Here is a 27,860-nt window from a genome sequence, read left to right as displayed (position 1 = left end):
GAACTGCCGCTGTTGGGGCAGAAACAAGGAACTGCCATGGCTTATTGTAATGCAAGTCTTCCATGAAGTAAGCCTCCACATGTGGCTCCATTAAACTAAGTAATAGGATCAGGGTTACCAGCGCTCACGGTGCTTCCTCCCCCTTACCTGCTATCTGTAAGACTAATCTAGAGGCGAAAGAAATGCACACCTATTTAGGCGAGGTGCTGGCTGGCGGAGTGGAACACTTAAAAAAAATAAAGGGCCTCCCGTATGGTGCAGGGGTCTTGGGCACTGCAGTGCTAGCTGTGCCACCAGAGACGCGGGGTTCGCGTTCAGGCACTGTCGCAGCCGGCCGCAACCTGGAGGTCCGTGGGGCGACGCACAATTGGCCTAGCGTCCGGGTTAGGGAGGGTTTGGCTGGTAGGGATATCCTTGTCTCATCGCGCACTAGTGATTCCTGTGGCGGGCCGGGCGCAGTGCACGCTAACCAGGTCTCCAGGTGCACGGTGTTTCCTCCGACACATTGGTGCGGCTGGCTTCCGGGTTAGATGCGCGCTGTGTTAAGTAGCAGTGCGGCTTGGTTGGGTTGTGTTTCAGAGGACGCATGGCTTTCGACCTTCGTCTCTCCCGAGGCCGTACAGGAGTTGTAGGGACGAGACAAGATAGTAACTACTAACAGTTGGATACCACGAAATTGGGGAGAACAGTGGGTAAAATAAAATTTAAAATAAAGGAGAGCCACACACTCTAGGAGCTCAGATGCAAAAATATTTTTGTCCAACGTTTCGACAGACAAGTGGTCTTCATCAGGGTTTAACGTCTCTACGTTATATTGGCATCGGACATGTCACCCACCCTAGGAGAGGAAGTGACCTCGACAATTTATTGTTGAAACGAGAGGCTGCTTGGATCTTTAATTTAAAGACCCTTGCTCCCTTCGTTCTCAACGTAGACTTTGATCTGAAGCCATTCTTGTGATTTTGATATTGTAAATGTTTGTAGGCTTATGTAGCCAAATTGTATCTATGATCGTACGCCAACCATGTATGATTTTGGATGCTATTTTAATATGAGAATTAACCAATTATCAGGCCACACCCGGCCATGACTGGACACCTGTGTGTCTTTTGACACTATATAAATGAGTCATCCTGCAGTGTTTGTCACTATACCCTGATGAAGACCGCTTGTCTGTCGAAACGTTGGACATAAATATTTTTGCATCTGAGCACACTGAGTGTGTGGCTCTCCTTTATCTTTAGACAGACTGACATTAGCTTTGTTGCAGGGTCACCCAGTTCTGGTTCTGGATGTTCATTGTGTTTTGGAGGTTTATTTATTTGGCTTGGCTATCACCTACAGTTGAAGTCAGAAGTTTACATACACCATAGTCATACATTAACTCAGTTTTTCACAATTCCTGGCATTTAATCCTAGTAAAACATTCATGTCATTCCCAGTGGGTCAGAGGTTTACATACACCTAATTAGTATTTGGTAGCATTGCCTTTAAATTGTTTAATAACTTCAGTCAAACGTTTTGGGCAGCCTTCCACAAGCTTCCCACAATAAGTTGGGTGAATTTTGACCCATTCCTCCTGACAGAGCTGGTGTACATGATTCAGGTTTGTAAGCCTCCTTGCTCGCACACGCCTTTTCAGATCTGCCCACAAATGTTCTATAGGATTAAGGTCAGGGCTTTGATGGCCACTCCAATAACTTGACTTTGTTTTCCTTAAGCTATTTTGCCACAACTTTGAAAGTATGCTTGGGGTCATTGTCCATTTGGATGACCCATTTGCGACCAAGTTTTAACTTCCTGACTGATGCCTTGAGATGTTGCTTCAATATATCCACATAATTTTCCTACCTTATGATGCCATCTATTTTGTGAAATGCACCAGTCCCTCCTGCAGCAAAGCACCCCCCCAACATGATACTGCCACCCCTGTGCTTCACAGTTGGGATGGTGTTCTTCAGCTTGCAAGCCTCCCCCTTTTTTCCTCCAAACATAACGATGGTCATTATGGCCAAACAGTTCTATTTTTGTTTCATCAGACCAGAGGACATTTCTCCATAAAGTACGATCTTTGTCCCCATGTGTAGTTTCAAACCATAGTCTGGCTTTTTATGGCGGTTTTGGAGCAGTGGTTTCTTCCTTGCTGAGCGGCCTTTCAGGTTATGTTGATATAGGGCTCATTTGACTGTGGATATAGATACTTTTTTACCTATTTTCTCCAGCATCTTCACAAGGTCCTTTGCTGTTGTTCTGGGATTGATTTGCACTTTTCAATCCAAAGTACGTTCATCTCTAGGAGACAGAACGCCTCCTTCCTGAGCGGTATGACGGCTGCGTGGTCACATGGTGTTTATACTTGCGTACTATTGTTTGTATAGATGAACATGGTACCTTCTGGCATTTGGAAATTGCTCCCAAGGATGAACCAGACTTGTGGAGGTATAAAAAAAATGTTCTGAGGTCTTGGCTGATTTCTTTTGATTTTTCTATTATGCCAAGCAAAGAGGCACTGAGTTTGAAGGTAGGCCTTGAAATACATCCGCAGGTACACCTCCAATTGTCTCAAATTATGTCAATTAGCCTAAAGCCATGACATAATTTGCTGGAATTTTCCAAACTGTTTAAAGGCACAGTCAACTTAGTGTATGTAAACTTCTGACCTACTGGAATTGTGATACAGTGAATTATAAGTGAAATAATCTGCCTGTAAACAATTGTTGGAAAAATGACTTGTGTCATTCACAAAGTAGATGTCCTAACCGACTTGCCAAAACTATAGTTTGTTCACAAGAAATTTGTGTGAGTGGTTGAAAAACGAGTTTCAATGACCCCAACCTAACTGTATGTAAACTTCCGGCTTCAACTGTATCAAACTTGGCCAAAGTTTAAATTCTACAATTCCTAGAACAAGAGTATTGTGTAGACTGGAGTGACAGACAGTAGCACATAGTGTACCTCAAGGACCAGGATTAGGAAACCGTTTCCCAACATTAACCTGCCTTTGTTTTCTCCATCTCTTCCTGCACTCTCGTTTCTAGGAGCTGTACCTAGTTATTTGCACTGTTTAATTTATTATTATATATATTTTTTAAGTTATCCGTCTCCATCTTGTCCCCCCCTTCAGATGGACTGTCCCAACTTCATCCGGGTGCTGCAGTTCCTCAACTCCACGCACATGTACGCCTGTGGAACCTTCGCCTTTAGCCCACGCTGCGCTTACGTCGTAAGATTCTCTTTTCTCCGTCTTTCTTTGACTCCAATCTTTTACTGCCGCGACATACATTTGTACAGTATATTGTAACCCACACCCACGTAGATTATTTTCTTTAAATAATTTTCTCATACTCCAGACTCAAATGAGAACGAGCTTTATCGCCACCAAATGTATGATGCAGTGTACTCCAGGGCAAATAGTGATGAGGCCAAGAACTTAACAGGTTTTAGTATTCATCCCACACAGTCTTGCATTTATCACTGTGTCAAGCTTATTTTATTGGTTGTTTATCCCTATTTGTTCTCTCCTTCCGTCACTGCCTCCCTCACCATCTCTCTATTTGTTTTTTGGTCTGTCTATCACTTCCTCTCTCCCACCCACTGAGTATCTTCTCCAACTCTCTTAAGAGGGTAATGGTGCTTGGTCATGGGCTGTACAGTAAACCCATATTAGATATTCAATGGCAACGACATTAGTGCCAAGCACATCACGGCTGTAGGTCATTTTTTTGCTCAGAAACGTGCGTGCCGGTGCTTCACATGAAGTGGATCATTTCTTAATCCGGTTATGTGTGTGTGGTACTGAGCTCAACAACCAGTTCCGGCTTCAATGCTTGCCAGGTCACTCAAACAGGACATCCCTCACATATAATGATTCCCAAGACTGGGCTACACTTGTCTCTATCTCTATCTAGATAAAGACAATTTGGTTGCTCCTTCATATACTTAGCTAGAATTAAGCATCCTTTAGCGTCAAAGAAGCACGTGTTTCTTTAGTAGTCATTTTTACATTTTAGCCAGGTTTTACATGAGGTTACGGTCTCTAGTAGTCTTAACACTTGTAGGTTTTTAGCTGCTACACTGGCAGCTCAAGCCACTTAATCAAGTATTTACCCTCATGAGCCGATCTTCAATTGGCAGAAAATAGGCTCCAAGCCTAATGTCACGCTTTAAAAGGACGCTTCGCTCATACAGCCATTGAAGCAGGATTCATTAACTGCCGGGGGAGGGTGTTACTCTTGGCATATGCTCAGCAGAAAATGAAGTGTCCAGTGTAGCAGGTCTAACTATTACGGTCTTAGATAAAACTGCGCTAAACACAGATTAACGTAGGCTTCCTCATGAGTCATGACCTTTGGTGTGACCCTGCTCTGCTCTTTTCCTTACAGAACTCCGAGACTTTCTCCCTGGTGACGAGCCCCAGCGGAAAGCCAGAGGAGGGCAGAGGTCGCTGCCCCTACGACCCCTACCAACGTAACTCGGCCATCACCGTCGGTAAGAGATGACTCACAGGAAGTGGAAGTGTAATTTGACAAAGGGCGATGATGACGACATACACATTCTTCAGGAAGTGTTCCGTTGCGGTCGGAGCTCCAGTCAATGTAATCACTCAACCCAATGGCTTTCAATGCACTGAACGGAACCAACGATATCATGCACGCCATGGTATACTGGTGTCTACTCCTGAGATCTGAAAGGATTTGACAGGTCTGAGTTATATTGCAAACAAAATTAACCCAACCAATGAGAAGGCAACATGAAGCAATTAACATATTGCTTGAACCAATCCAATCCTTTCAGATCTACAGGAGTGCCTAGGGGGATAGGGATCCATGTGAACTTCTTTGTCTCTTCGATGTCATCATATTTGTCCCGTCTCATTGTGGGGTTAAGAATAGTGTGCGTGAAGGTGGTGGAGATTGCCATGATAACGTGGTGCTGTTTTAATCTGTGATTGTGTGAGCGAGAGGAAGAGCAGACGCTGATAATCCTCTTGTCAATACATCCTTGGCCTGATGTCTTTATCATTATGTGGGCAACATGTGACTGCTAGCAAGCGTTACAGGAGGGTGGGCAGCAGTTTTGCATATGTATCCTGATCAGGCCTATAAATCTGCCAATGGCCATAATTAACATTTTATGTTTTCAAGATTGTGATTTCACTTGCCGTTTTTAATTTTGACTGATTGTGAGAATCTGTCCCCAGCAGAATCTGTCTCCAACATTGCAAACATCTGGGCCTCCTTGGTGGCGCCACCAAGGAGGCCCAGATGTTTGCAATGTTGGAGACAGTTTCTGCTGGGGACAGATTCTCACAATCAGTCAAAAGGTACTGCAGCGTCAGCTGTGCCACCAGAGACTCTGGGTTCGCGCCCAGGCTCTGTCGCAGCCGGCCGTGACCGGGAGGTCCGTGGGGCAACTCACAATTGGCCTAGCGTCGTCCAGGTTAGGGAGGGTTTGGCTGGCAGGGAAATCCTTGTCTCATCGCGCACCAGCGACTCCTGTGGCGGGCCGGGCGCAGTGTGCGCTAACCAAGGTGGCCAGGTGCACGGTGTTTCCTCTGACACATTGGTGCGGCTGGCTTCCGGGTTGGATGCGCGCTGTGTTAAGAAGCAGTGCGGCTTGGTTGGGTTGTGTATCGGAGGACGCATGACTTTCAACCTTCGTCTCTCCCGAGCCCGTATGGGAGTTGTAGCGATGAGACAAGATAGTAGCTACTAAAACAATTGGATACCACGAAATTGGGGAGAAAAAAGGGGTAAAATGTATTTAAGAACAAAAAATCAACATCTTTTATTCCTCACAATATATATCAAGTCTTGACAGAACCTGTCTTGATGTGGAAGGCCATCAGTACATAGTGATTACATGCACTGACTGTACAACAATAATTTTTCTTTCCTCTTACCATGACCTTGTTGTCATCCAAAGCCAGTACAACTATCATTGCACTCTTGAACTTGTTGGCTGTTATGTCATTCTCCTGTATGTTTACTCAGATTCACGTGTTTGAGGCACACAGAGGCTTGTACTGGATGACGCTCACTGTGTGTGTGTGTGTGTGTGTGTTTAGATGGAGAGCTGTACACTGGAACGGTAGCGGACTACATGGGAAACCGGCCGGTCATCTCCCGCCACCTCAGCGAGGGCGGCCATGTTGATCTGAAGCTGGACGACACTTTGGGCTGGCTGGAGGGTACGTGTCTTCAACAATCTACTCATGATGTATTACACACACCCCCAAGACTCTTACATATATAGGATATTTAGCAATACGTGACAGAGGGAGAAATACCTACAAGTAACTTTTTCCACATAAATCCAACTAAAAGGAAATGTACATTTTGACTTCTGTATTTAAAGCACTCAATTTTTTTTAGGCAAGTGTTGAATGTTAAGTCATTTGGTGTTGGTTAAGCCTCCTAAACAATACGTCTGGAATACTTTCCAATGATTCCTTCGTTAATACATTTTCCTCACCTGCTTTCAGTAACGCACTCATCTCAATTAGTCTAGCCAATTGTTCAATCTTTTTCTCCAGATCCCACTTTCATCAGCTCCAACTTCGTCCCCAGCGAAGAGAAGATCTATTTCTTCTTCAGCGAGGTGGGCCGGGAGTACGACTTCATTGACAAGTTCACTGTATCTCGCATCGCCCAAGTCTGCACGGTAAAGACCCTAAGAGATGCATTATTGTGTGTTTGCCAATCATCGATTGTGTGGTTGTACGCCTGCGTGTGTGCGGATGCGTGTTAATGGTAATCCTCTCAACCATTTCCTGTCTGTCCCAGAGTGACGTCGGGGGCCAGCGTACCCTGCAACGACGCTGGACCACCTTCGCCAAAGCCCAGCTCCTGTGCCAGTCTGACAACGAGCTGCCCTACAACGTCATCCAGGACATCGTCACCCTCCCGCCACCTGAGGGCGCCCCAGTGGACGACACCCTCTTCTTCGGCATCTTCAGCTCTCAGTGGTCAGTAGTTTACACATTCTATACTCTATGAATGGGATGAAGTCATCTGTTGACAGTCTCCCGTAGGAATGGCAACTGTTTCTTGTTAGCAGGTCTTAATGATATGTACAGGTCTGTCACCAGCTCTCAACCCAATTGAACACTTATGGGAACCAGTAGTGGTGTGTATGTAAAATCACTGGTGAAGCCCAAAAAAAGATTACAACCTATGTATTAGATGATGATAATTGCGTTGTTTGCTCTATAACCTGTTAGTTCATATACCTTAAGTAAATTCAACAACATCTTCGTTTCATCACAAAACCGGAGAGCAACATCTGTCTGGTGGAGTCCACATAGCATATTACATGTAACAAACAGTTACATGACCTACAGTATGGTCAAGCAAGTTAATGTTTCTGACATTTTCAGACAGTACGGAGAGAATTAAATTAAACCACAAGGCCACATCCATGGCGATTTAGGATAGGGACAATTTTAGCTAGCTAGATAACCACTGGAGAACAACAACACAATGAGATGCAACAAATCAAGTTGTTTTTGTAAATGAGGTATGCTCAATGCGATTCGATAGGAGTGACGCCATATCCAAACTGGACCCCCCCCCCCTTTAAAAAAAATATATATATTCAGCCTCTTGCAAATTGAAGGAAATTATGAAACGTAGAGAGACGAAATACATTATTTTATGTTTTTTTTTTCTTAATACTTTTTTGGGGGAAGCGTGGCTACACTTGGCATTCATGAATGCACGCCACTGATGGGAACACTTTCTGGCGTGGCACCTGATAGCGTTTTCCTCCACCGTAAAAAACCCCCACCAAATGATGGAATTTCTTGTGGAAGAATGGTGTCGCATCCCTCCAATAGAGTTCCAGAAACTAGTAGAATCTTTGCCAAGGTGCGTTGAAGATATTCTGCCTCGTGGTGCCCCAACGCCCTACTAAGACACTTATGTTGGTGTTTCCTTTATTTTGGCAGTTACCTGTACCTGGCTAGTTCAGTATTGAACTCCACATTTTATTTGAATCCCTCCCTGAAAAACATTTGTCAAATAAGACCGCTTTAAAAATAAATAAAAAAGACTGGTTGGTATGTCGAGGGTTTTTGAAACGTGTGCATTTCAGAAGGGTGTTCAAGTTTTTACAAATTTAGCTGCTACCACATTGTAGCGTGGTTGTGACCGCAAGTGTCTTTGATGTTTGTGCACTACTAGGTCGGTGAACTCAGGGCAGTCGGCAGTGTGTGCGTTCCGCCTTGGCGATATCAAAGCGGTTTTCGCAGGCAACTACAAGGTTCTGAATCGGGACACGCTTCGATGGAGCATGCGGGTTCAGGAGAAGGTTGCCAACCCGGGAGAGGTAAGCTGTGTCCCCGTCTTGAATGACAGAGATCCCCAGAGGGTTAGCAGAAATAAATTGGCTTGTTAGCTAATTTGACCTTCTAAGAAGTTGGATAAAAGGAAAATATACATAAGAAGTTAAAACAACTTCTCTAGACAAAACAATGCTGGGAGAATGCCTTGTTTATCCTTTCCTAGGTAAATGTTTCTGATTTGTCTTGGATGCCTTGACATATTGTGTTGTCTCCCTATGTTGTATTGAGGATTAAATCAGCCATGCCTTACATCAGTGGTAAAACATTTACCAGAGTACAGATTATTGTATGGGAGTGCATTTCAGAAAGGTGTTCAAGTTTTTACAAAATTAGCTGCTACCAGATTGTAGTTATCTTAACCTTTTTGAGATAAATGTATTTATTGGTTTCTTTTCATTTTGTTGAAGAGATGAAGATGCAATTAATTGAAGGTTATTTGTTGTTGTAAATTGACAGATTTTAAAGTTGTCATTAGATTTGGATGGGGGGGGGGGGGGGAATTGAGTCTCCAGAAATCCTGGTGTAAAACATGGGGTCCCTGTTGAAAAAGTTTGAATACCACTGCCTTATATCATAAGCATGGCCTGGTTTGATGTTCAGTAAGAATAGACTTCCACACATTGGAATAATAAATGTGATATTGGAGTTAAGACTTTGAAGTCTTCTTTATGCAAATGTTTTCCTTTTCTTCAAACTCCTTAACATAATTGTTGTGGATGACTGCCATACCAGCCAATTGGCACACAGCTGGATGTATCTCAATAGCTGTGCCTGGCTCAATCCCATTTCTCTTCCTCGTCTCAGTGTGGCCTGCACAATGCCTCAGACAACACCCTTCGCTTTATCAAAGAAAACTTCCTCGCAGACGACAGCGTACACCCTGTGGGGCGGAGCCTGACCATGGTGTCACCTGACCAGCGCTACAGCCATGTGGTCTCCCAGAGAGTACAGGCCGCCAACGGCAAGGACTTCACCGTTCTCTTCCTGCTCACAGGTACTGGACATGTATTTAACTCGGTGTGGCAGGCAATTGAACTGGAATCGGCCTAAATATGACTGTATTACTCAGTACATGTATGCATGTCCAGACCATTACTGTGTTAGTAATTTCTTTCAAACGCTTGCTTTCAGAATCGGGCTACCTCCACAAAGCAGTGTTGCTGGAGAAGGGTGCCCACATCATTGAGGAGATCCAGGTCTTCGAGCAGCCTCAGGCCGTGAAGAACCTCCTGCTTTCCAAATCAAAGGTACCGTTCTAGTCATTAGGTATTCTCCATCTCAAGTTAGGTACTCATTCCACTTTACCCTTGCCTCGCTGTCACATAACATTTTAATTCAGAACCGGCTGGCACTCAACTTTAGTGCTTCAACCGTGCATGATGCAAACTGTGAATCCCCCTGTCGCCAAAGCTCTCAGGAGGTTGTTTAGATGAACTGCCCCTGTCATCTCTTCCCTCAACCTTCCCCACAACCAAACATCTGGTCACCTCATGCGTGACGGCCTTGTCAGTTCCTTTTACAGCGAGGCAAGCAATTGCTCGCCCCTGAGGAACAGATCACATTAAAGTATAACACAGTGAACCACGCGACAGTGGAGCGAGTTTCACGCTAGTTCTTCGCGTGATGCATATGGTGGGGCAGGCAGGCCCTGGTGAGGGGTCAGTGTATGTTTGTGTATGTGTGGGTGCACTAGGTTCATCTGCTCTCTAACCTCACCAGAATGCCCAGAGGTCTCAACCAATCACGTCACATCTGCTGGTGACTGACAGATGGACATGGCCTGTGGAGTCCGTGTCACTTGCTGGCTTCATACCGTCTGTGAAGTGCGAGGTGGTTGGTTAGCACGGAATAGACACACAGTCAATTGCACATGCAGAAACTCTGTGAAACGTTTGTATTACCACTGCATATAATATTTCAAAGTTTATCTAACAGCCTTCACACATAATGAAATACTGATGACGAATACAAATTGTTAAATTTTTGGGACCGTTGAACTATTAAGTGTACACTGAACACCACAGTGTAGGCTAAAGTAACAGAAGCTGGTAAGGTTTTGCAGGACTGTGTCCGAGGCAGCATGACAGTAGAGAAGGACATGGTTTTAACCCCGATAAGCCCCCTCTCTCGGACCTACTGCACGAGAGCGAGCGAGAGAAATAAGCTGGCAAGCTGTCTGTATGGGGGTGTGTATTTCACAACGCAGCTTTCCAGTGTGACAAATGTTATTTCGGACATCATGTCGCAGAGAATCTTTGTTCTCTGACTGAAGTAAAATATGCTCATTTAGCAGACACTTTTATCCAAAGCAACTATCAGTTGAAGGGGTTACATTCAGTACGTGACCCCTAACCCCATACCCACAACCCCAGTGTTGCGAGCGCCTTGGTTTAACCAAGATGGTCAAGATTAGTTTCAATTAATTATTCTCGTAATTACTACCCAATCATCAGTTTGTGCCATTAGTCATTAAGTGTATACTAATGCTAACATGCTTCTCGCCTTATCTCACATGTACACTAATATTAGCGAATTAGCACTAATGCTATCCTTCACCCCCACAGGGTGTGTTGTTTGTGGGCTCATCAGAAGGCGTGGTGAGGGTCCCGTCCTCCAACTGCTCCCACTACTGGAGCTGTGCCGAGTGTGTGCTGTCCCGGGATCCCTTCTGTGGCTGGGACCCCTCCGTCAAAGTCTGCACCCACGCCACCAGCATCCAGGACAACGCGTGAGTGTCACACCCCATCATGTTGCATTACAACCACTCCACCCAGCAGGCACAAACCCAATCAAATGGATTTATAGAATGTACCATGGCAAGTAGAATATGATACTTAAAGCTGGGTGTTTAAAAATGACATTTGGATAAAGGCTGTTGCATTTGATTTTGTGGAATTCATTTCTTTCTTTCAGGGCTGTATTCCCTGTACAGATGAGAGCATTTCGCTACACTCGCATTAACATCTGCTAACCATGTGTATGTGACAAATACAATTTGATTTGATTTGATTCCTCAACTAAAAAGCACTTTTAAATTGATAATCTCCATTGAACATGCTTCTTAGTGCAGGAGAAGGCTTAATGTGGACTTTAAACTGGCCCATAATATTTAAAAATTAAAAGAATAACATTTAATGGGTGTAGGTAGAGTAGATACTTTTATTGGATCATTTAAAAAAAATATATATATATTTTAACATTATAGAGTTATAGAGCCCATTGCATTCTCCCAGAAGTGTAGTTGCTGCTTAAAACCTGTGAATTCAAAAAAGCAAAAAAGTGATGTGTCCAAGATGATGCATAAAGCTTACTTCATTTAAAAAAATATATATAAAACATAATAATATTCACTGCATCAGGGATGGTTACACAGAAGTTTCGGCTTTGCAGCCTTCAGTGTGTAGGTACAAATCTTTTCCATTCAAAAAAGATTTACACTGCATCACAGTGTTGCTGTGTCACTACAGCCTAGGGTTCGATCCCGGAGGATGCAAGACTCGACTTTCACCTCTCCCGAGCCCGTTGGGGTGTTGCAGCGATGAGACAAGATCGTAATCCCAACCTAAAAAATAATACAATAATTAGTACCTACACAGTGAAGAAGGCTGCAATGCCAAAACATCTGTGTACGCTACGCTATCCCTGATACAGTGAATTTTATATATATATATTTTTTTTTTAAGTACATTTATGCATCATTATAGAGTTAACCAGAATGTAAACCGGAACTTTGCATGGACCGACGCACAGAATAAATCACACAAACTCACACGTAAACAAATACACCCACACACAAACTGACAGTGTTTATCTCGTCTTCTACAGAGGCCAGGATGTAGAAGGAGGGAATGTGCAGGAGGCGTGTGTTTCGCCCAGATCCAGATTTGGACTGCACAAAGGAAAAGCAGGTGAGAATCACACATCTTCATACTTTATCCTGTCAGACTAGTATAGTTAGATAGTGTTCATAGGTTGCACCAACATAGTGGTGCCCTAAAGTGGTGCTAAGCCCAGCCATGCTGGATGGAGGCTAACTACTATTTTGTCTAAATTGCCCTGTAGTGCCTGAAAATATGATGACATTTGCCAGCGTTATCATGTCGTCAAATGTACTTTAGTCAGATGGCAATGTTGTCATTGGCTAGCAAAGTGTGTCAAAAATAGCTAGCAATGCTAACATTAGCTAGGTAAAATCCGGTGGCCTCGATCCCCTCGATCTTAGCTAGCTAAGTAGTGTTATACTGCATCTAAAGTCAATCTGGTGACGACAAAAGGTTTTCCTACTAATTATTTGCCTCCTTTTGAATGTCATAGTATTTCCAAGCCACCGTAATGCTCTTTTGATGAAATCTTAATCAGCGCTCATTGATGATGTATTGAGTAGAATGCTCAGTCGGGCATCAATCCAGAACGAACGTTCAGAACAATATTGTGACCAAACATGCAACCTATGAAAACATAGATACACACTGCAGTGTGTGTGTGTGTGCTCAAGCCTTTGCTTGTGGGCTAGCTGCTAGCTTAGCCGCCAACTGCCATAACTAGCATCTGGCTCAGTCTAAGCTTGGGCCTCAGTCAGTGACTCCTGATTTCTGTTAGACTCCTTTCCCCTAGGCGAGCTGGTGTCAGTGTCCCTGAATGAGGTGGTGCGACTGCAGTGCCCAGAGGCCTCGAGCCTGGCCCACCGCCACTGGGAGCGACCCAACAGCCGCCTCTCCCCAGACCTCTACCTGCAGCTGGAGGATGGAAGCCTGCACTTCCTGGCCACGCCTGCCACCCTGGGCCACTACCTGTGTCTCTCCACAGAGAACGGCTTCCAGCAGAACCTGGCCATCTACCAGGTAAAGCAGAAGAGCAGCCCCACCCCTCAGGCCACTGCCATGACGACCACACGCCCTCAGAGCCCAGCGCTCCCCCCAACCACCCAGGCTGGTTCAGGAGGATGGCTCACTCCGCACTTGACTGGGCCCAAGCAGACCAAGCCGGAGCCCACTGCGCCAGCAAGGGAGACTCCAGTCACCACGAGGCGAACCAGCAGGAACTTTACTTTCTGGGTGGAGCAGTCGGGGGAGACTGAGACTGAGGCGGAGGGGTGGGGAGGGGAGAAGCTGCTCCTGGGGCAAACCTACCTGAAGGAGTTGGTGGTGGTGTCTGTACTGTTAGCGTGCTGCGTTAGTATTCTGCTAACTATGATGCTGTATAGCGTGAGGCAGCGCTGCCGCAGCAGGACGGCGCCCCAGGCCAACGCCCCAGGAAGGGACTCGGAGAGGGGTGGCCCTCAGGAGCGGGAGGCCCTTCGGGGGGGTCAGTCGCCATGCAGCAATGGCATGCGGAATGGGCAGATGGCACACAACGGCCAAGCCAACGGGGTTGTGTGCAACGTCACACCGAGGGGCTCCAATGGGCATCTTCCCAACACCCCTATCTGAGCACAGTCAACCACATCTCACCCTAACTATTGACATACCATATCTACTCTACCTAAGAACAATGTAGCCTTTACATGGTCACTCTTGAGCCATGGAGTTTTACATGAACACGGCTAACTGCAGCACTGTGTGTGGACTGTCATGACAGCGAGTAAGACTGTATGTATGGCCTGATGTGGTAACTCAACTAAAAGGACACTGTTTTCTTCTGGTACGATACCAGCCTGTGTGAATCAAAGTGCAGACTGATTAACATGACTCACTGCTCTTAATAAATAATCTGTATTATACTGTGCTGTATGTAGTTTGGAGACGAGGTTCCATTGACTAGGCTGTTATGTGTATTTAATGAAATAGCCAAGAAAGCCGATTTTATCGAATGTACATGAACTGCATCACTACACTGCCACAACCACTGCCGCCACACTGCCACAAAAAAAAAAGAAAAATGGCTCCTGACTAACTATTAAGGAACATGTCCACTCAAATCACAGGCAGGATCACAAACAACAGCCTTTTTTGTTCTAACAGTATTTTTGTAGCATCAGGTCTACATTGCTAAACCACTGTCTTTGTATGCAGCGCTATTGTGAAAGTTAGCGTAGCACGTTGTATGGTACAATGTTCTATTGTTATTTATTTTGCTGTTTTTTTGTTGTTGTTGTCATTCTGTTGATTGTGCTGCCAATTTACTCTTCTTTTTTCTCTTTCACCCAAAACGCACATTTTTTAAAATCCTGCGGTCTGTGAAGCCATGAGAACATGATGTTGATTTGACACTGTAGGGCTTACCTCTTCCAGAACAAGATTATGCTGGTGTTTCGAGACCTTTTTAGTTTTTATAATTTATGTGTTGTCAGCATATTAACTGGACAGAAATCCTCAAATCTCTTAAACTGTGATATTGCCAAAATTGCATTTTGAATGAAAACATGTTTTTTTTGCTAGACAGCTATTCAGAAACTGAAAGCAGATTATGAGAATTGGTTCATTTTAAGCTGCTTTAGATGACGATGAGAGAAACGAATAGTTATTAAACAAATATATGGTACTCCTCGTCTTCGGTACAGATCACAAACCACTTGTTAAATAAGTAGTTGTCTTTATTTTTATACAATCGTATCTTACTGTTTCAATGTTGCAAATAAACTGTTCAATTTGTGCAAAAATAATATCTGTAATTTGTGTTGAATTAAGGCCTACTGTGATTTTCTACAGCATTTTAAAGCTGCACAGTAATATGTTATTAATGTAAGCTTAGTTGAGTAGGATTTAACAGAGAAAATGGCCCCAGGCTAATCTCCAATATAATTTGGCCATTGTGCTGTGTTGTGAAACTGTTTTTCACAAAGATGTGATTCTCTGTCCCATAAATTCAGTCAAAAGACCAACAATTGGGCAAAAGATCAGAATCTGGCTTTCTGTGTAAACGCAGCCATAGTACCATATGCCACACAGAAGGGCTTGTTTGAGAAATACATTTAATGACTTGCTACAATGAACTGATAAGATGAATGGACTCAACATGATCAGATTGATTTTCATCAGTGTCTTGATGTAATATACTGAACTTCAAATCAAATTATTAATAGTCACATGCGCCGGTTACAACAAGTGTAGAACTTACAGTGAAATGCTTACTTACGAGCCCCTAACCAACAATGCAGTTAAACATATATATATATATATATATATATTGATTAGAGATAAAAGTAACAAGTAATTAAAGAGTGGCAATGAAATAACAATAGCGAGACTATATATGGGGGGTACCGATACAGAGTCAATGTGTAGGGCCACCGGTTATTTGAGGTAATATGTACATGTAGGTAGAGTTATTAAAGAGGGGGGGTCACTGTAAATAGTCTGGGTAGTCTTTTGACTAGATGTTCAGGAGTCTTATGGCTTGGGGGTAGAAGCTATTTAGAAGCCTCTTGGACCTAGACTTGACGCTCCGGTACCGTTTGCCAGTCTATGAGACGAGTGGCTGGAGTCTTTGACAATATTTAGGGCATTCCTCTGACACTGCCTGGTATAGAGGTCCTGGATGGTAGGAAGCTTGCCCCAGTGATGTACTGGGCCGTACACACTACCCTCCACAGTGCCATGTGGTCGGAGGCCGAACATTTGCCATACCAGGTAGTGATGCAACCAGGATGCTCTCGATGGTGCAGCTGTAGAACCTTTTGAGGACCCATGCCGAATATTTTCAGTCTCCTGAGGGGGAATAGGTTTTGTCGTGCCCTCTTGACGACGGTCTTGGTGTGCTTGGACCATGTTAGTTTGTTGGTGGTGTGGACACCAAGGAACTTGACGCTCTCAACCTGCTTCACTACAGCCCTGTTGACGAGAATGGGGGCGTGCTCGGTCCTCCTTTTCCTGTAGTCCACAATCATCTCCTTTTGTCTTGATCACGTTGAGGGAGAGGTTGTTGTCCTGGCACCACACTGCCAGATCTCTGACCTCCCTATAGGCTGTCTTTTCGGTGATCAGGCCTACCACTGTTGTGTCATTGGCAAATTTAATGACGGTGTTGGAGTCGTGCCTGGTCGTGCAGTCACGAGTGAGCAGGGAGTACAGGAACTTGCTCCATATCCTGTAGATAGGTCATTTATGACATTTTTGAATGTCACTTTAAAAGTTCTCCCATTTATCCACTGGGTGACACCCACTACACAGAAACAGCCACACAACTGATACAAGGTTAGCCAAAGATTTTTTGTAACTAACCCAAGATAGACCCGAGCTTGTCGTGTCCAATGGGAGTAAATTAATCATAGTGGGCAGAAGAAGGAGGTGGGCGGGGCCAAGCACAGGCTAGTGAGATCCTATTGGTGCATTCTAGCATTTATTTGCATATTTCCGTTAGGGAACTCCTACTCTGTGAAGTGCGCGTGTGCAATAACTCAATGCGCCCTTGCACTCCTAAACAATGCAATTTATTTTAAACTTTGGCAAAGGGTAAAGTCTACAAAACGCAGTCCACTCTGTTACAGATTCTAGTTTTACAAACAGAAAACTGTATGGCGATCAAATGTTTCATTGATGAGAAAATTAATAAATGTCGGCCATCTCGCTCCATCTTCTCCCACTGCTGGTCGGTGGACTTCCTCTCATCACCATATTTGGTAGTGAGTAGAAACGCCAACAAGATGCTCTGGCAATGATTTTGCCCAATTTGTCACAAATGCGCTGAGGAGGGAAAAAGTTTGATGTCAGGCTTGATTTGAACAATATGCAGTAAATATGCGAGATTGGTTGCAGTTGCGAGCCCTATTTTTGTAGCTCACGATTGGTCAGTTTTATGCGACATTACCATATTTGGTAGTGAGTGGAAACGCAAACCGGATACTTCACATTTGTACATCCGGTGGAATATCTGTCTCATTGTTCTTTCTGTGGTTTAGCATTAGTCTTGGAATCTTGCCATTTATCACCAAGCTATTCAAACTAGATTTCTAGTAGTAGGTCATATCCGGTAATCTGCAGCACTGACGTGATGCTTAAAACATTGTTATAATGATACTTAAAAGAAGAGTACAAACACCAACAATAGATCGACTAAGGATGCCAGGTAATAAACTTACTCACTCTCACTAACAGACACACGTACGTACACACACAGAGAAGACAACCGTAACTCTATTTGGCTGTATTTTCTCAGTGACATGAGACCGGGGTGTGCCATCAATCTATTTCCTACATCTAAATACCTGCAAATGGATTCTGTAGATTTACAGAGGAGACACAATTCACTGTGACCAAGTATTTTCAAATGTTAATGATCACTTCTGTTTATCTGCAGCAAAGCATCAGCCCACCCAAGGCCACTACGCAAGATTACTGAAGCCTATCCTGCTTTGAGGCTGTAACAAGCATATCCGCTGCTAGGCTCAAGTTTGTAGAGGGTGTCATCCGGATTGCGAATGGAAAAATTGACGGTCTTGACAGAAGAAATCTAAGGGTAACCATTAAGTCTGGATTCTGTGAGGGCAAACCGAGTCCAAAAGAGTTTGAAGTACTGCACTGAAGGAGTATTCAGATTGTTAGCAACTTGACAGGGACTGTCCTCCAGAAAATGCTTGACATATTTCTGGAGAAAAGCATAGAGGAGGGGCACCATGGAGAAGAGTGTGAAAACCTTAAATATTACAAGGCAAGGGTACAACATAGACCATTTCAGTTTCCTTTGTTTGCAGTCGAGGCCACAAATGACAAGATCCGAATCTCAGACACTCTTCTCAGAGGAATCCAGTGATTCTCTTTTTATGCCAGGACCTGAAACTATTGGAAAAAACTATTTACCATAAAACTTTAAAGCATTGACAAAAATTATACGCATACATTTAGCATAAAACTATCTTGTTTCCTTGTGATCATTACAGTAATACACGACATGCCAACAATATATGGACACCCGTTCAAATGAATTGATTTGGCTATTTCAGCCACACCTGCTGCTGACCGGTGTATAAAATCAAGTACTCATCCATGCAATCTCCATAGACAAACATTGGTAGTCAATTAGCCTGTACTGAGGAGCTCACTGACTTTCAACGTGGCAACATCATAGGATGCCACCTTTCCAACAAGTCAGTTTGTGAAATTTCTGTCCTGCTAGAGCTCCCCGGTCAACTATAAGTGCTGTTATTGTGAAGGGGAAACATCTAGGAGCAACAATGGCTCAGCCACGAAGTGCACAAGCCTAAGATCACCATGCGCAATGCCAAGCGTTGGCTGGAGTGGTGTGAAGTTCACCGCCACTCTCTGGATGTGATAAATCACGCTTCGCCATCTGGCAGTCTGACGGACGATTCTGGGTTTGACGGATGTTAGGAGAGCGCTACCTGCCCCAATGCATAATGCCAACTGTAAAGTTTGGTGGAGGAGTAATAATGGTCTGGGGATGTTGTTCATGGTTTGGGCTAGTCCCCTTAGTTCCAGTGAAGGTAAATGTTAACGCTACAGCATACAATGACATCTAGACGATTCTGTGCATCCAACTTTGTGGCAACAGTTTGGGGAAATCCCTTTCCTATTTCAGCATGACAATGCGCCCGTGCACAAATCGAGGTCCATACAGAAATGGTTTCTTGAGATTGGTGTATAAGAACTTGACTGGCTTGCACAGAGCCCTGACCTTAACCCCATCGAACACCTTTGGAATAAATTGGAATGCCGACTGCGAAGCCAGGCCTAATCGCCCAACATCAGTGCCCGACCTCACTAATGCTCTTGTGGCTGAATGGAAAATCTCCACAGCAATGTTCCAACATCTAGTGGGGGAAAAAACATTCCCAGAAGATTGGAGGCTGTTATAGCAACAAAGGGGGGGACCAACTCCATATTAACGCCCATGGTTTTGGAATGAGATGTTCGACGAGCATACTTTTGGCCATGTAGTGTACATCAAAGAACATTGAGTGAAAACATACAAATGGATTCTATTTCTATGTGAAAACAATTGTATATTTATAAAATAACTAGTTTGTCACCATTTTATTGTGATGGTTAAACATGACATAAGGTTCAAGTCAGTAAATTGGATATATTCAATATTAATCTGTCAAGCTAGCCTACGACAATTAGCAGAGTATGAAATGAACAAGACACAAACTGGGCAAATTGTATGGGGACAGCTTCCAGTGCTGAATGGTCAATAACATTAAAACCTCATTCAATTGAATTGAAATAACATTAAATAGAAGGATCACAATGGAAATAAGACTCCAGGCTTTATTGTGTTTTATTCATTCTAATTGAATGTATTTATTGTACACATGCCAGCACCTCTGCGTCTACACTACATTTGAATTTCTTTGGGTGAAAGTTCAAATGACATCTTTTTGGATTCATCATCTGGCTATATCCATGCCGGACTTTAGTAACACATTTGACATACAGCCACACACTTGACTAATTTAAATCAATGGATAAATGTATAGTGTTTCTGTCATTCCAGGAATGAGTTAAATAGGTTATCCTATGAGTTTGACTGCTGCTGTAGTTTTATAGACTTGACCTCTAGGACAGCTGTTGTTTCTGTTCTACACTAGGTTACTGATTTGACTAAAGGCATGACGAAAGGAGCTTCAACTATTTAGTTCTGCAATCCATCCTGTGAACAGGGACATATTTGGAGGTACTACAACATCAAACTGTCATAATAACCACAATAACCTTTTAATAGGATAACATTGTATAGAATTTGTATCCACTCACATCCATGACTATTCACATGTACTTCTCCATTTTTACATGAAATGAAGAAATGTGTGATTCAAACAGCTTTTTGTGCACATTCTTAACACAATTCTGTGAATAATTTGACATATTTCTATATCTGGCAGACCTGGATCATTTGGTTGTGTATTCTTCATCACAATTAACATTTTAAGATATAATTGTGGATACTACAATTATATTTCATACAGGCATGGTCAGGCAAAATGTATCCAATAAGTTGTTTGGTGGCTCTATTGGAAAAAGGCTTCTGTGGGATTAATCCTGTGATTCTAGCTGTGTGTGCAATTTCGTCCTTCTACCACTAAAGTTTTCAAAAACATAGTTGCCCCCACAACATAGATGTCTGAGTTTCCAACATTCTAATGTCAATGGCACAATTTGCGAGATTTTTCAACAATAGTTGTAGCTAGTGCATTCAAAGTTTGTTATTTATATCATTTCATGACCTTTCAGAACACAGTTTCAAATGTATCAGGTCTTCTGATATGTACCCTAGGGAGGGGTCAAATGTCAAAGTTCTGTTGAACTGAACATTCCTGAAAATGTGTCTGATGGATAGCGGTGAATCTAAGCATTCCATTTATGATTGAATTATGTCATTTGTTTTATACTGACAATGTTTGTCATAGGGTAAAAGTCCTGGGATGGCGGGTGAAAGAAAAAGAGGTAACAGAAAACTCCCAGATTTGGGGGGATGGCTCATAGACTACTATTAATGACCCCGAGCCCATGTCAGTTTGTGACTTGGGCGTCTGCAGGTGATTTCGTTTGGCTGTCATTCCTCATTCACCTGACTGTGGCACATATTCATCACTCCACCCGTACGATAGATGGCGGTAGAGATCCAGTAAACTAATTACAACCCCTAAAGAAGTAGTAGGGGTCAAAGTGGAACGATTTACGCATGTGACATTGAAAACGAGAAGGGGTAAATGCAATTTTCTGATTGATCATTTGGAAATGTATGTTATATGCATTGGTTTGCTATCTATTTTAGTTGCGTTTTCTGTATTGTGGAGACGATTGACTTTCAATCTTCCTTGAATCCTCGGCATGCATCTCTCTTTTCAAGCTAACTAACGTTAGCGAAATGTCAACAAAATGTCACAACAATTAGCTACATTGCTAGCTCTAGTTTTTTTCGGGTTAGCTACTAAAATTAAGCTAACTAGCTACATATACGCTTGGCAACGTACTACTAACCAGAAATTGCAGGTGTGTTTTGCTATAGCCAGAAGAACGATTACCATTCTAGCTAGCATAGCCAATGTTATCCAGCATCTAACTGACCAGTGATGAAAATGATGGCTCTGTCAATATCAGTGTTGCATTTGTGTCAATAAAACATCATGACAATGCACACAGTTATTCATACAGTGTATACTTACATTATTTGTATCTATTTTATAATCAACTTTACATCACAGGAGAATTTGCTGATCAGCACATTTCATCTATGTATCCAGCAAGCTATCTATACTGTCACTATCATAGAGATCCTAATTATATGGTTGCTATACTGTATGGGCATCAATAATTAGGCTGTTGAGTAGTAAATGTTGAAAGATAATGACTTCTCTTTGCCTCCCTCTGATTTTTACAAACCGCACACACCAATTAAGTAAAATTCTGTTTTAATTTTTTTTCCCTCCAGAAAAATGCGCTTAACAGCCATACTGTCGATGGCCGCTAAGGCTGCCTTCCCTAAAGACTACCGCTACGGCACAAGTCGGCCATGGACCATAGCAGCCAAGAGATTGAACCCACCAGGCAAGAAGAGAAGAAAGGTGTTCATTGAGCCCATAGCTTATGAGGACTGGTCTGTTTTCAAAGGGGACACAGTAAGTGGTCATGCCAAAAGGACAATGAAGATTTTTAGATATGGAATATTTAAGCAATAAGGCACGAGGCGGTGTGGTATATGGACAATATATCACGGCTAAGGGCTGTTCTTATGCTCGATGCAGCGGAGTGCCAGCTCTTTGCTGTGGTATATTGGTGGTATATTGGCCATATACCACAAACTTGATAATTTATAATAAATATTATGCACTGAAAATGTTATGCTTCCCTCTAAACACTGGTATTGCAGTTATATGCCTAATTATTTTGCAGATATAACAGTTATTAGACACAAACAAATTGTTAGGCAAACCATTGAGTTGATCAATTCCTTTCTATAAAAGCAACACATGGAAGGTTACGATAATGAGATGTAGGGCTGAAAAGGGAGTGTCACTGTCAAGGTTTATTCAGCCATTAGCCTAATGTTTTGATGCTTTGATATTCTAAACTGGTGTTCCACCTTGACCAGGTTGAGATTCTCTCAGGGAAAGACAAAGGAAAGCAGGGCAAAGTGGCCCAGGTCTTCAGACACAGAAACTGGGTCATCCTGGACGGGCTGAACACGGTAAGAATCCTAGTCATCGTTGTCAGAGGGGATATGTTTACCAGTTCCATAACAGAGAAGACATTCATACACTACATTCAGTATAAACACCCAACAGTTGTATACTATTTTGTTTACATACTGTATAACCCACTTGATATAGTGTCAGCTATGGTTGTTGTAGTCACATATTTATTTGAGCGTTTTAGAAAACTGTCCCTACTACCAATGAGGAGCTTCATAAATGCTCGATGGGCTACCTTCTAATATTTTTATCATACCGGTTTCTAGTGCACTGTCTTTGAATCTGGGTAGCCTTCTCAATGGCTTCACAGGCCAAGCTACAGTTGCAAAAGCAAAGACCAGGGCCCGGTTTCATCGCTAGAACCATAGGATCCTATTTTAAGAGCAACTCACAAACTAGACTTAATGCCATCCAGCAATTTATTTTGCTAGCATCATTACAGTGAATTTAGTGAGAATCCATTGTCATGTTTTGGACTATGATGATAAACAAGTATGGTATGTTTCTGTTAACAAATACTGTATTTATGATGTTGAACCCCACTTTATATTATTAAAAAAGAATATGGCCCTTTTTAGGCTGCATTACAAACAATGGACATTGATTTCAACTGCAATTGAAGTTCTGTTGTCTCTGCAATGTTTGAATAGATTAAATGAACGCAGTATTTCTCAATTTTAGCATTTCAGGTACATTGGGAAAACTGCAGATTACCGGGGGACCTATATTGCCAGCGAGGCTCCCCTTCTAATCCGAGACATCTCACTTGTCGACCCTACTGACAGGTGAGTCCCAGTGCATTATGGGGAGGTCCAGATTCTAACATTTGTCTAAGCCCATGATCACCAAACCTGTTTCTGGGTGTGCAGGCTTTGGTAACAGCCCAAAACTGAAACAACTGATTCAGTTAAACAGGGCTTCAGTGGAAAAGTCTCATGGTTTTCAGATCTTTACCACAGAGTGGTGCAGAAAACACCAATGCAAAAAAAGAAGCGGAACAATAACCTGCTCACCCAGTAGCTATCCAGAACCAGGGTTTGTGTCCATGCTCAGAGTTTAGTTTTGGATTTAGTTTAGATTTTCAGTAGATTTTATGTGCAGGGCTTGGATTTAAAGGTGCAATAAGTAGGATTTTTGTACACAGATGCACCCACATTTCTATTTTATTTAAATAGTTTATGATTAGTGAATGCTTTGACTTGAATCCTGACTGATCCTGACTACTTTAGTCCTGAGTTTGATACCAAACCTGACTCCTGTCTTGCTCCAACAGGAAACCCACTGAGGTGGAGTGGAGGTTCACAGAGGAGGGGGAGAAGGTGCGCGTCTCCCTCAGGACGGGCCGCATTGTCCCCAAACCAGTGTTCCAGCGCAGAGACGGCATCGTACCGCAGCAGTGGAAGGGTGAGTCTGCGTTTGGGGAGGGAGGAAGAGAGGCTAGAGGAGGGGCAAAGAAATCTAGATGGATTGAGGTTGAGAGGGAGCTTTTGTGAATGAGAGTCAAGCTTGTCAAAAATGTGGGTGAAGATGAGTGAGTGGAAAAGCAGGACACAAGCTGGTCTGGATGATGTTTAAGGAACGCCTTTATTTGTTTAAAGCGGTAATCAGCAGTTGAAACAATAACAAAGCTTATTCCCCACCACCGTTTTGGTAAAAGCTGAGGGATGGGACTGGAGGAATGTCACCACTCAAATTTCTTCAGAGTTATGGATGCAAACTGTCCATGATATCAATGTTCTAGTTTAAAAAATGTCTTTATGTAAATGTTTGTTCACATTTTACTTTGTTTACAAACATTGGAGTAAAACAAGCTTACCTTTGGGGTTCTGATAGGGTATGCCAGTTGAACTAAGCTCATGAGGCATTGATAAGTTATATTTTGAAGAATAAAAAAGAATTTGGTAGCAACTTCCGATTGCCCCTTTAAAGGCCCAATGCAGCTATTTTTTTTCATCTCCGTATCAAGTCATTTCTGAGTAACAATTAAGTAACTTACTGTAATGATTTTCAATTAAAATGTTTAGCAAAGAGCAATTTCTCAAGCAAGAATTTTGCTAGGAATGTTTGGGAGCGATATGAGTGGGAAGGGGAAAACTAGCTGTTGTTGGCAGAGGTCTTTCTTATTGGTCTATTAACTAATTAACCAAAACTCCATCCCACCAAAACAGGCTGAAATTGCAGGTGGCCTTTTCAAACCACTCTAGAGTGGAAATATACAGTGCCTTGCGAAAGTATTCGGCCCCCTTGAACTTTGCGACCTTTTGCCACATTTCAGGCTTCAAACATAAAGATATAAAACTGTATTTTTTTGTGAAGAATCAACAAGTGGGACACAATTATGAAGTGGAACGACATTTATTGGATATTTCAAACTTTTTTAACAAATCAAAAACTGAAAAATTGGGCGTGCAAAATTATTCAGCCCCTTTACTTTCAGTGCAGAAAACTCTCTCCAGAAGTTCAGTGAGGATCTCTGAATGATCCAATGTTGACCTAAATGACTAATGATGATAAATACAATTCACCTGTGTGTAATCAAGTCTCCGTATAAATGCACCTGCACTGTGATAGTCTCAGAGGTCCGTTAAAAGCGCAGAGAGCATCATGAAGAACAAGGAACACACCAGGCAGGTCCGAGATACTGTTGTGAAGAAGTTTAAAGCCGGATTTGGATACAAAAAGATTTCCCAAGCTTTAAATATCCCAAGGAGCACTGTGCAAGCGATAATATTGAAATGGAAGGAGTATCAGACCACTGCAAATCTACCAAGACCTGGCCGTCCCTCTAAACTTTCAGCTCATACAAGGAGAAGACTGATCAGAGATGCAGCCAAGAGGCCCATGATCACTCTGGATGAACTGCAGTGATCTACAGCTGAGGTGGGAGACTCTGTCCATAGGACAACAATCAGTCGTATATTGCACAAATCTGACCTTTATGGAAGAGTGGCAAGAAGAAAGCCATTTCTTAAAGATATCCATAAAAAGTGTTGTTTAAAGTTTGCCACAAGCCACCTGGGAGACACACCAAACATGTGGAAGAAGGTGCTCTGGTCAGATGAAACCAAAATTGAACTTTTTGGCAACAATGCAAAACGTTATGTTTGGCGTAAAAGCAACACAGCTCATCACCTGAACACACCATCCCCACTGTCAAACATGGTGGTGGCAGCATCATGGTTTGGGCCTGCTTTTCTTCAGCAGGGACAGGGAAGATGGTTAAAATTGATGGGAAGATGGATGGAGCCAAATACAGGACCATTCTGGAAGAAAACCTGATGGAGTCTGCAAAAGACCTGAGACTGGGACGGAGATTTGTCTTCCAACAAGACAATGATCCAAAACATAAAGCAAAATCTACAATGGAATGGTTCAAAAATAAACATATCCAGGTGTTAGAATGGCCAAGTCAAAGTCCAGACCTGAATCCAATCGAGAATCTGTGGAAAGAACTGAAAGCTGCTGTTCACAAATGCTCTCCATCCAACCTCACTGAGCTCGAGCTGTTTTGCAAGGAGGAATGGAAAAAAATTCAGTCTCTCGATGTGCAAAACTGATAGAGACATACCCCAAGCGACTTACAGCTGTAATCGCAGCAAAAGGTGGCGCTACAAAGTATTAACTTAAGGGGGCTGAATAATTTTGCACGCCCAATTTTTCAGTTTTTGATTTGTTAAAAAAGTTTGAAATATCCAATAAATGTCGTTCCACTTCATAATTGTGTCCCACTTGTTGATTCTTCACAAAAAATACAGTTTTATATCTTTATGTTTGAAGCCTGAAATGTGGCAAAAGGTCGCAAAGTTCAAGGGGGCTGAATACTTTCGCAAGGCACTGTATATAGCACACAGTATAAATCACATTTTGTCCAGCACTGGGCATTTAACATATACCACCTTGTGAAATCAACAGACAGGCCATAACTCCACCCATGCAAAACCTACTAATTAGAAGGTCCTGTGTCGATTGTATTTTCAACCAGAAACTATCAGAAAATAACACTGATAACAAAACCAAAAAAATATATATACTTTTACAGTGTTAGTTTCATCAGCTGTTATTACACAATAAAACACAGGAAATCTTAATTTCGACTCCACTGGGCCTTTAAATAATTATATTATAGCAATGTGAGAGTTGTGCTGAAGTTAAGTTTCCTGCGTCTCTAGTCAGAATTTGGCCTATGATTAGGATCATTTTGCAGTCCCTCCATGATTTTTGCGATGGCATTTTAGATTTTTTTTTTTTTGCCAAGTCAACGATTCTCTGCAAATTTGATCAATTACCGCATAAAACAGTAAAATCATCGCAATATCACAAAAAGGTGACCGATCACACACTACGATAACAGGGCTCGCCATTTAAACAAATCGCTCACATTTACTGCATAATATGGTTCAATCAAGCCAACAAACTTTTTCCTTCGTCAGTGCATTTTCGTAACAGGCAATCACAAAACAATTACTAGGGTGATGTGTACCATATGATAGACTGGAAGTTAGGTAAGTTGGGTCAGCTACATGCTGTGTACATAGTGTAAGTATACCCTTTCTTCTGATTTGACCCCCCCCCCCCCCCCTAATTTTGGAATCCCCTTATTGGTTGGTGTCTGCCATCCCAGACGGCCCCAAGGACACCAGTCCGGAGGAAACCCTGGAGAAGACTTACACGCCCTCCCTCAAGACTCTGGAGGAGGAGGTGATGGAGAAACTGGGCATCGAGGAACCCAGGAGGAACCGGAAGACCTACTGGTACTGAGGGGGAAGACCCTCTGGTGTCTGGGCCACACAGCCACGGGTTGGGTTGGGGCGTTGCATCCACGGTATCCCTACTGAATGCTCTTTATGGACCTACAGTAGGCCTATATCTGTGTATTAAAGAAATGTTCCACATCGCTCAGTCCAGATGGATATCAGAAATGGGTTGAGTGAGTACAGTAACGTGATGGGAATCTTCATGCGCACATAGAGATGTAACTGCATTTCAGGTCCTCTGTCAGGCATAAATTCAGCAGCAGTCACTATTTATGATGCTTTCAGAGTTTGTCTCAAATGTTTTGGTTTGTTTTTATCATAAATAAATGTCTAAGTAATCTACAATCCTGTTCTTGATTTGACTTTGAGTTTTCCTAGATAGTGGGACATACAAATGAACAATAGAAGTAATCCTAATGTTTCTGTGCTACAAATTGAGCAGGTCCATGCATGAGGTAAATACTACATCTGCATTTGTTATAGAATTGGCTACTTTAGTTATCCATTCAGATGTTGAACAAGTGGTCTTGTCAAAGCATCCCCAAGTGAACTTATGTCTGAGACCTGATGAATATGTGTAAAGCTGCAATGACGTCTCGTTGTTACCAGAACTGCACCATCAGCAACTAGTTCAAGCTTTTTAAACAGGTTTTTACTTTTGCAGGACGGCGTG

The 27,860-nt window shown here is 42.8% G+C and overlaps 2 protein-coding genes across 8 annotated transcripts in view; both read left to right on the top strand.

Moving 5' to 3' along the window:
- Positions 1-14,945, top strand: part of LOC115131535 (semaphorin-4A-like) — a 58,465-nt gene extending 43,520 nt beyond the window's left edge. For 5 of the 6 annotated variants that reach the window (XM_029663331.2, XM_029663330.2, XM_029663329.2 and 2 more), the window contains exons 5-15: positions 3,125-3,223; positions 4,383-4,488; positions 6,068-6,190; positions 6,536-6,663; positions 6,786-6,967; positions 8,184-8,328; positions 9,149-9,338; positions 9,476-9,591; positions 10,909-11,072; positions 12,170-12,252; positions 12,944-14,945. In XM_029663331.2, coding sequence (XP_029519191.1) covers positions 3,125-3,223; positions 4,383-4,488; positions 6,068-6,190; positions 6,536-6,663; positions 6,786-6,967; positions 8,184-8,328; positions 9,149-9,338; positions 9,476-9,591; positions 10,909-11,072; positions 12,170-12,252; positions 12,944-13,773 — 2,166 coding nt within the window. In that variant the 3' untranslated portion in view covers positions 13,774-14,945. The remainder of the gene's footprint in view (positions 1-3,124; positions 3,224-4,382; positions 4,489-6,067; positions 6,191-6,535; positions 6,664-6,785; positions 6,968-8,183; positions 8,329-9,148; positions 9,339-9,475; positions 9,592-10,908; positions 11,073-12,169; positions 12,253-12,943) is intronic. The other variant, XM_029663333.2, reaches the window with a different exon arrangement.
- A 5,902-nt stretch (positions 14,946-20,847) lies between these two features.
- Positions 20,848-27,532, top strand: mrpl24 (mitochondrial ribosomal protein L24). 2 transcript variants are annotated; one of them, XM_029663326.1, is made up of 6 exons: positions 20,848-20,947; positions 21,674-21,860; positions 22,334-22,429; positions 23,115-23,218; positions 23,707-23,837; positions 27,055-27,532. In XM_029663326.1, exons 2-6 carry the CDS (start codon positions 21,678-21,680, stop codon positions 27,189-27,191), a joined length of 651 nt encoding a protein of 216 aa, XP_029519186.1. In that variant the 5' UTR covers positions 20,848-20,947; positions 21,674-21,677; the 3' UTR covers positions 27,192-27,532. The 2 variants fall into 2 exon arrangements, with proteins under 2 accessions (XP_029519186.1, XP_029519187.1); XM_029663327.2 differs by having other exon boundaries at positions 20,915-20,981.
- Positions 27,533-27,860: the final 328 nt, after the last annotated feature.

The sequence above is a fragment of the Oncorhynchus nerka genome, linkage group LG7, assembly GCF_034236695.1.
Source record: "Oncorhynchus nerka isolate Pitt River linkage group LG7, Oner_Uvic_2.0, whole genome shotgun sequence".
Taxonomy (NCBI): Eukaryota; Metazoa; Chordata; class Actinopteri; order Salmoniformes; family Salmonidae; genus Oncorhynchus; species Oncorhynchus nerka.
This window is presented reverse-complemented; position numbering and strand designations above follow the sequence as displayed.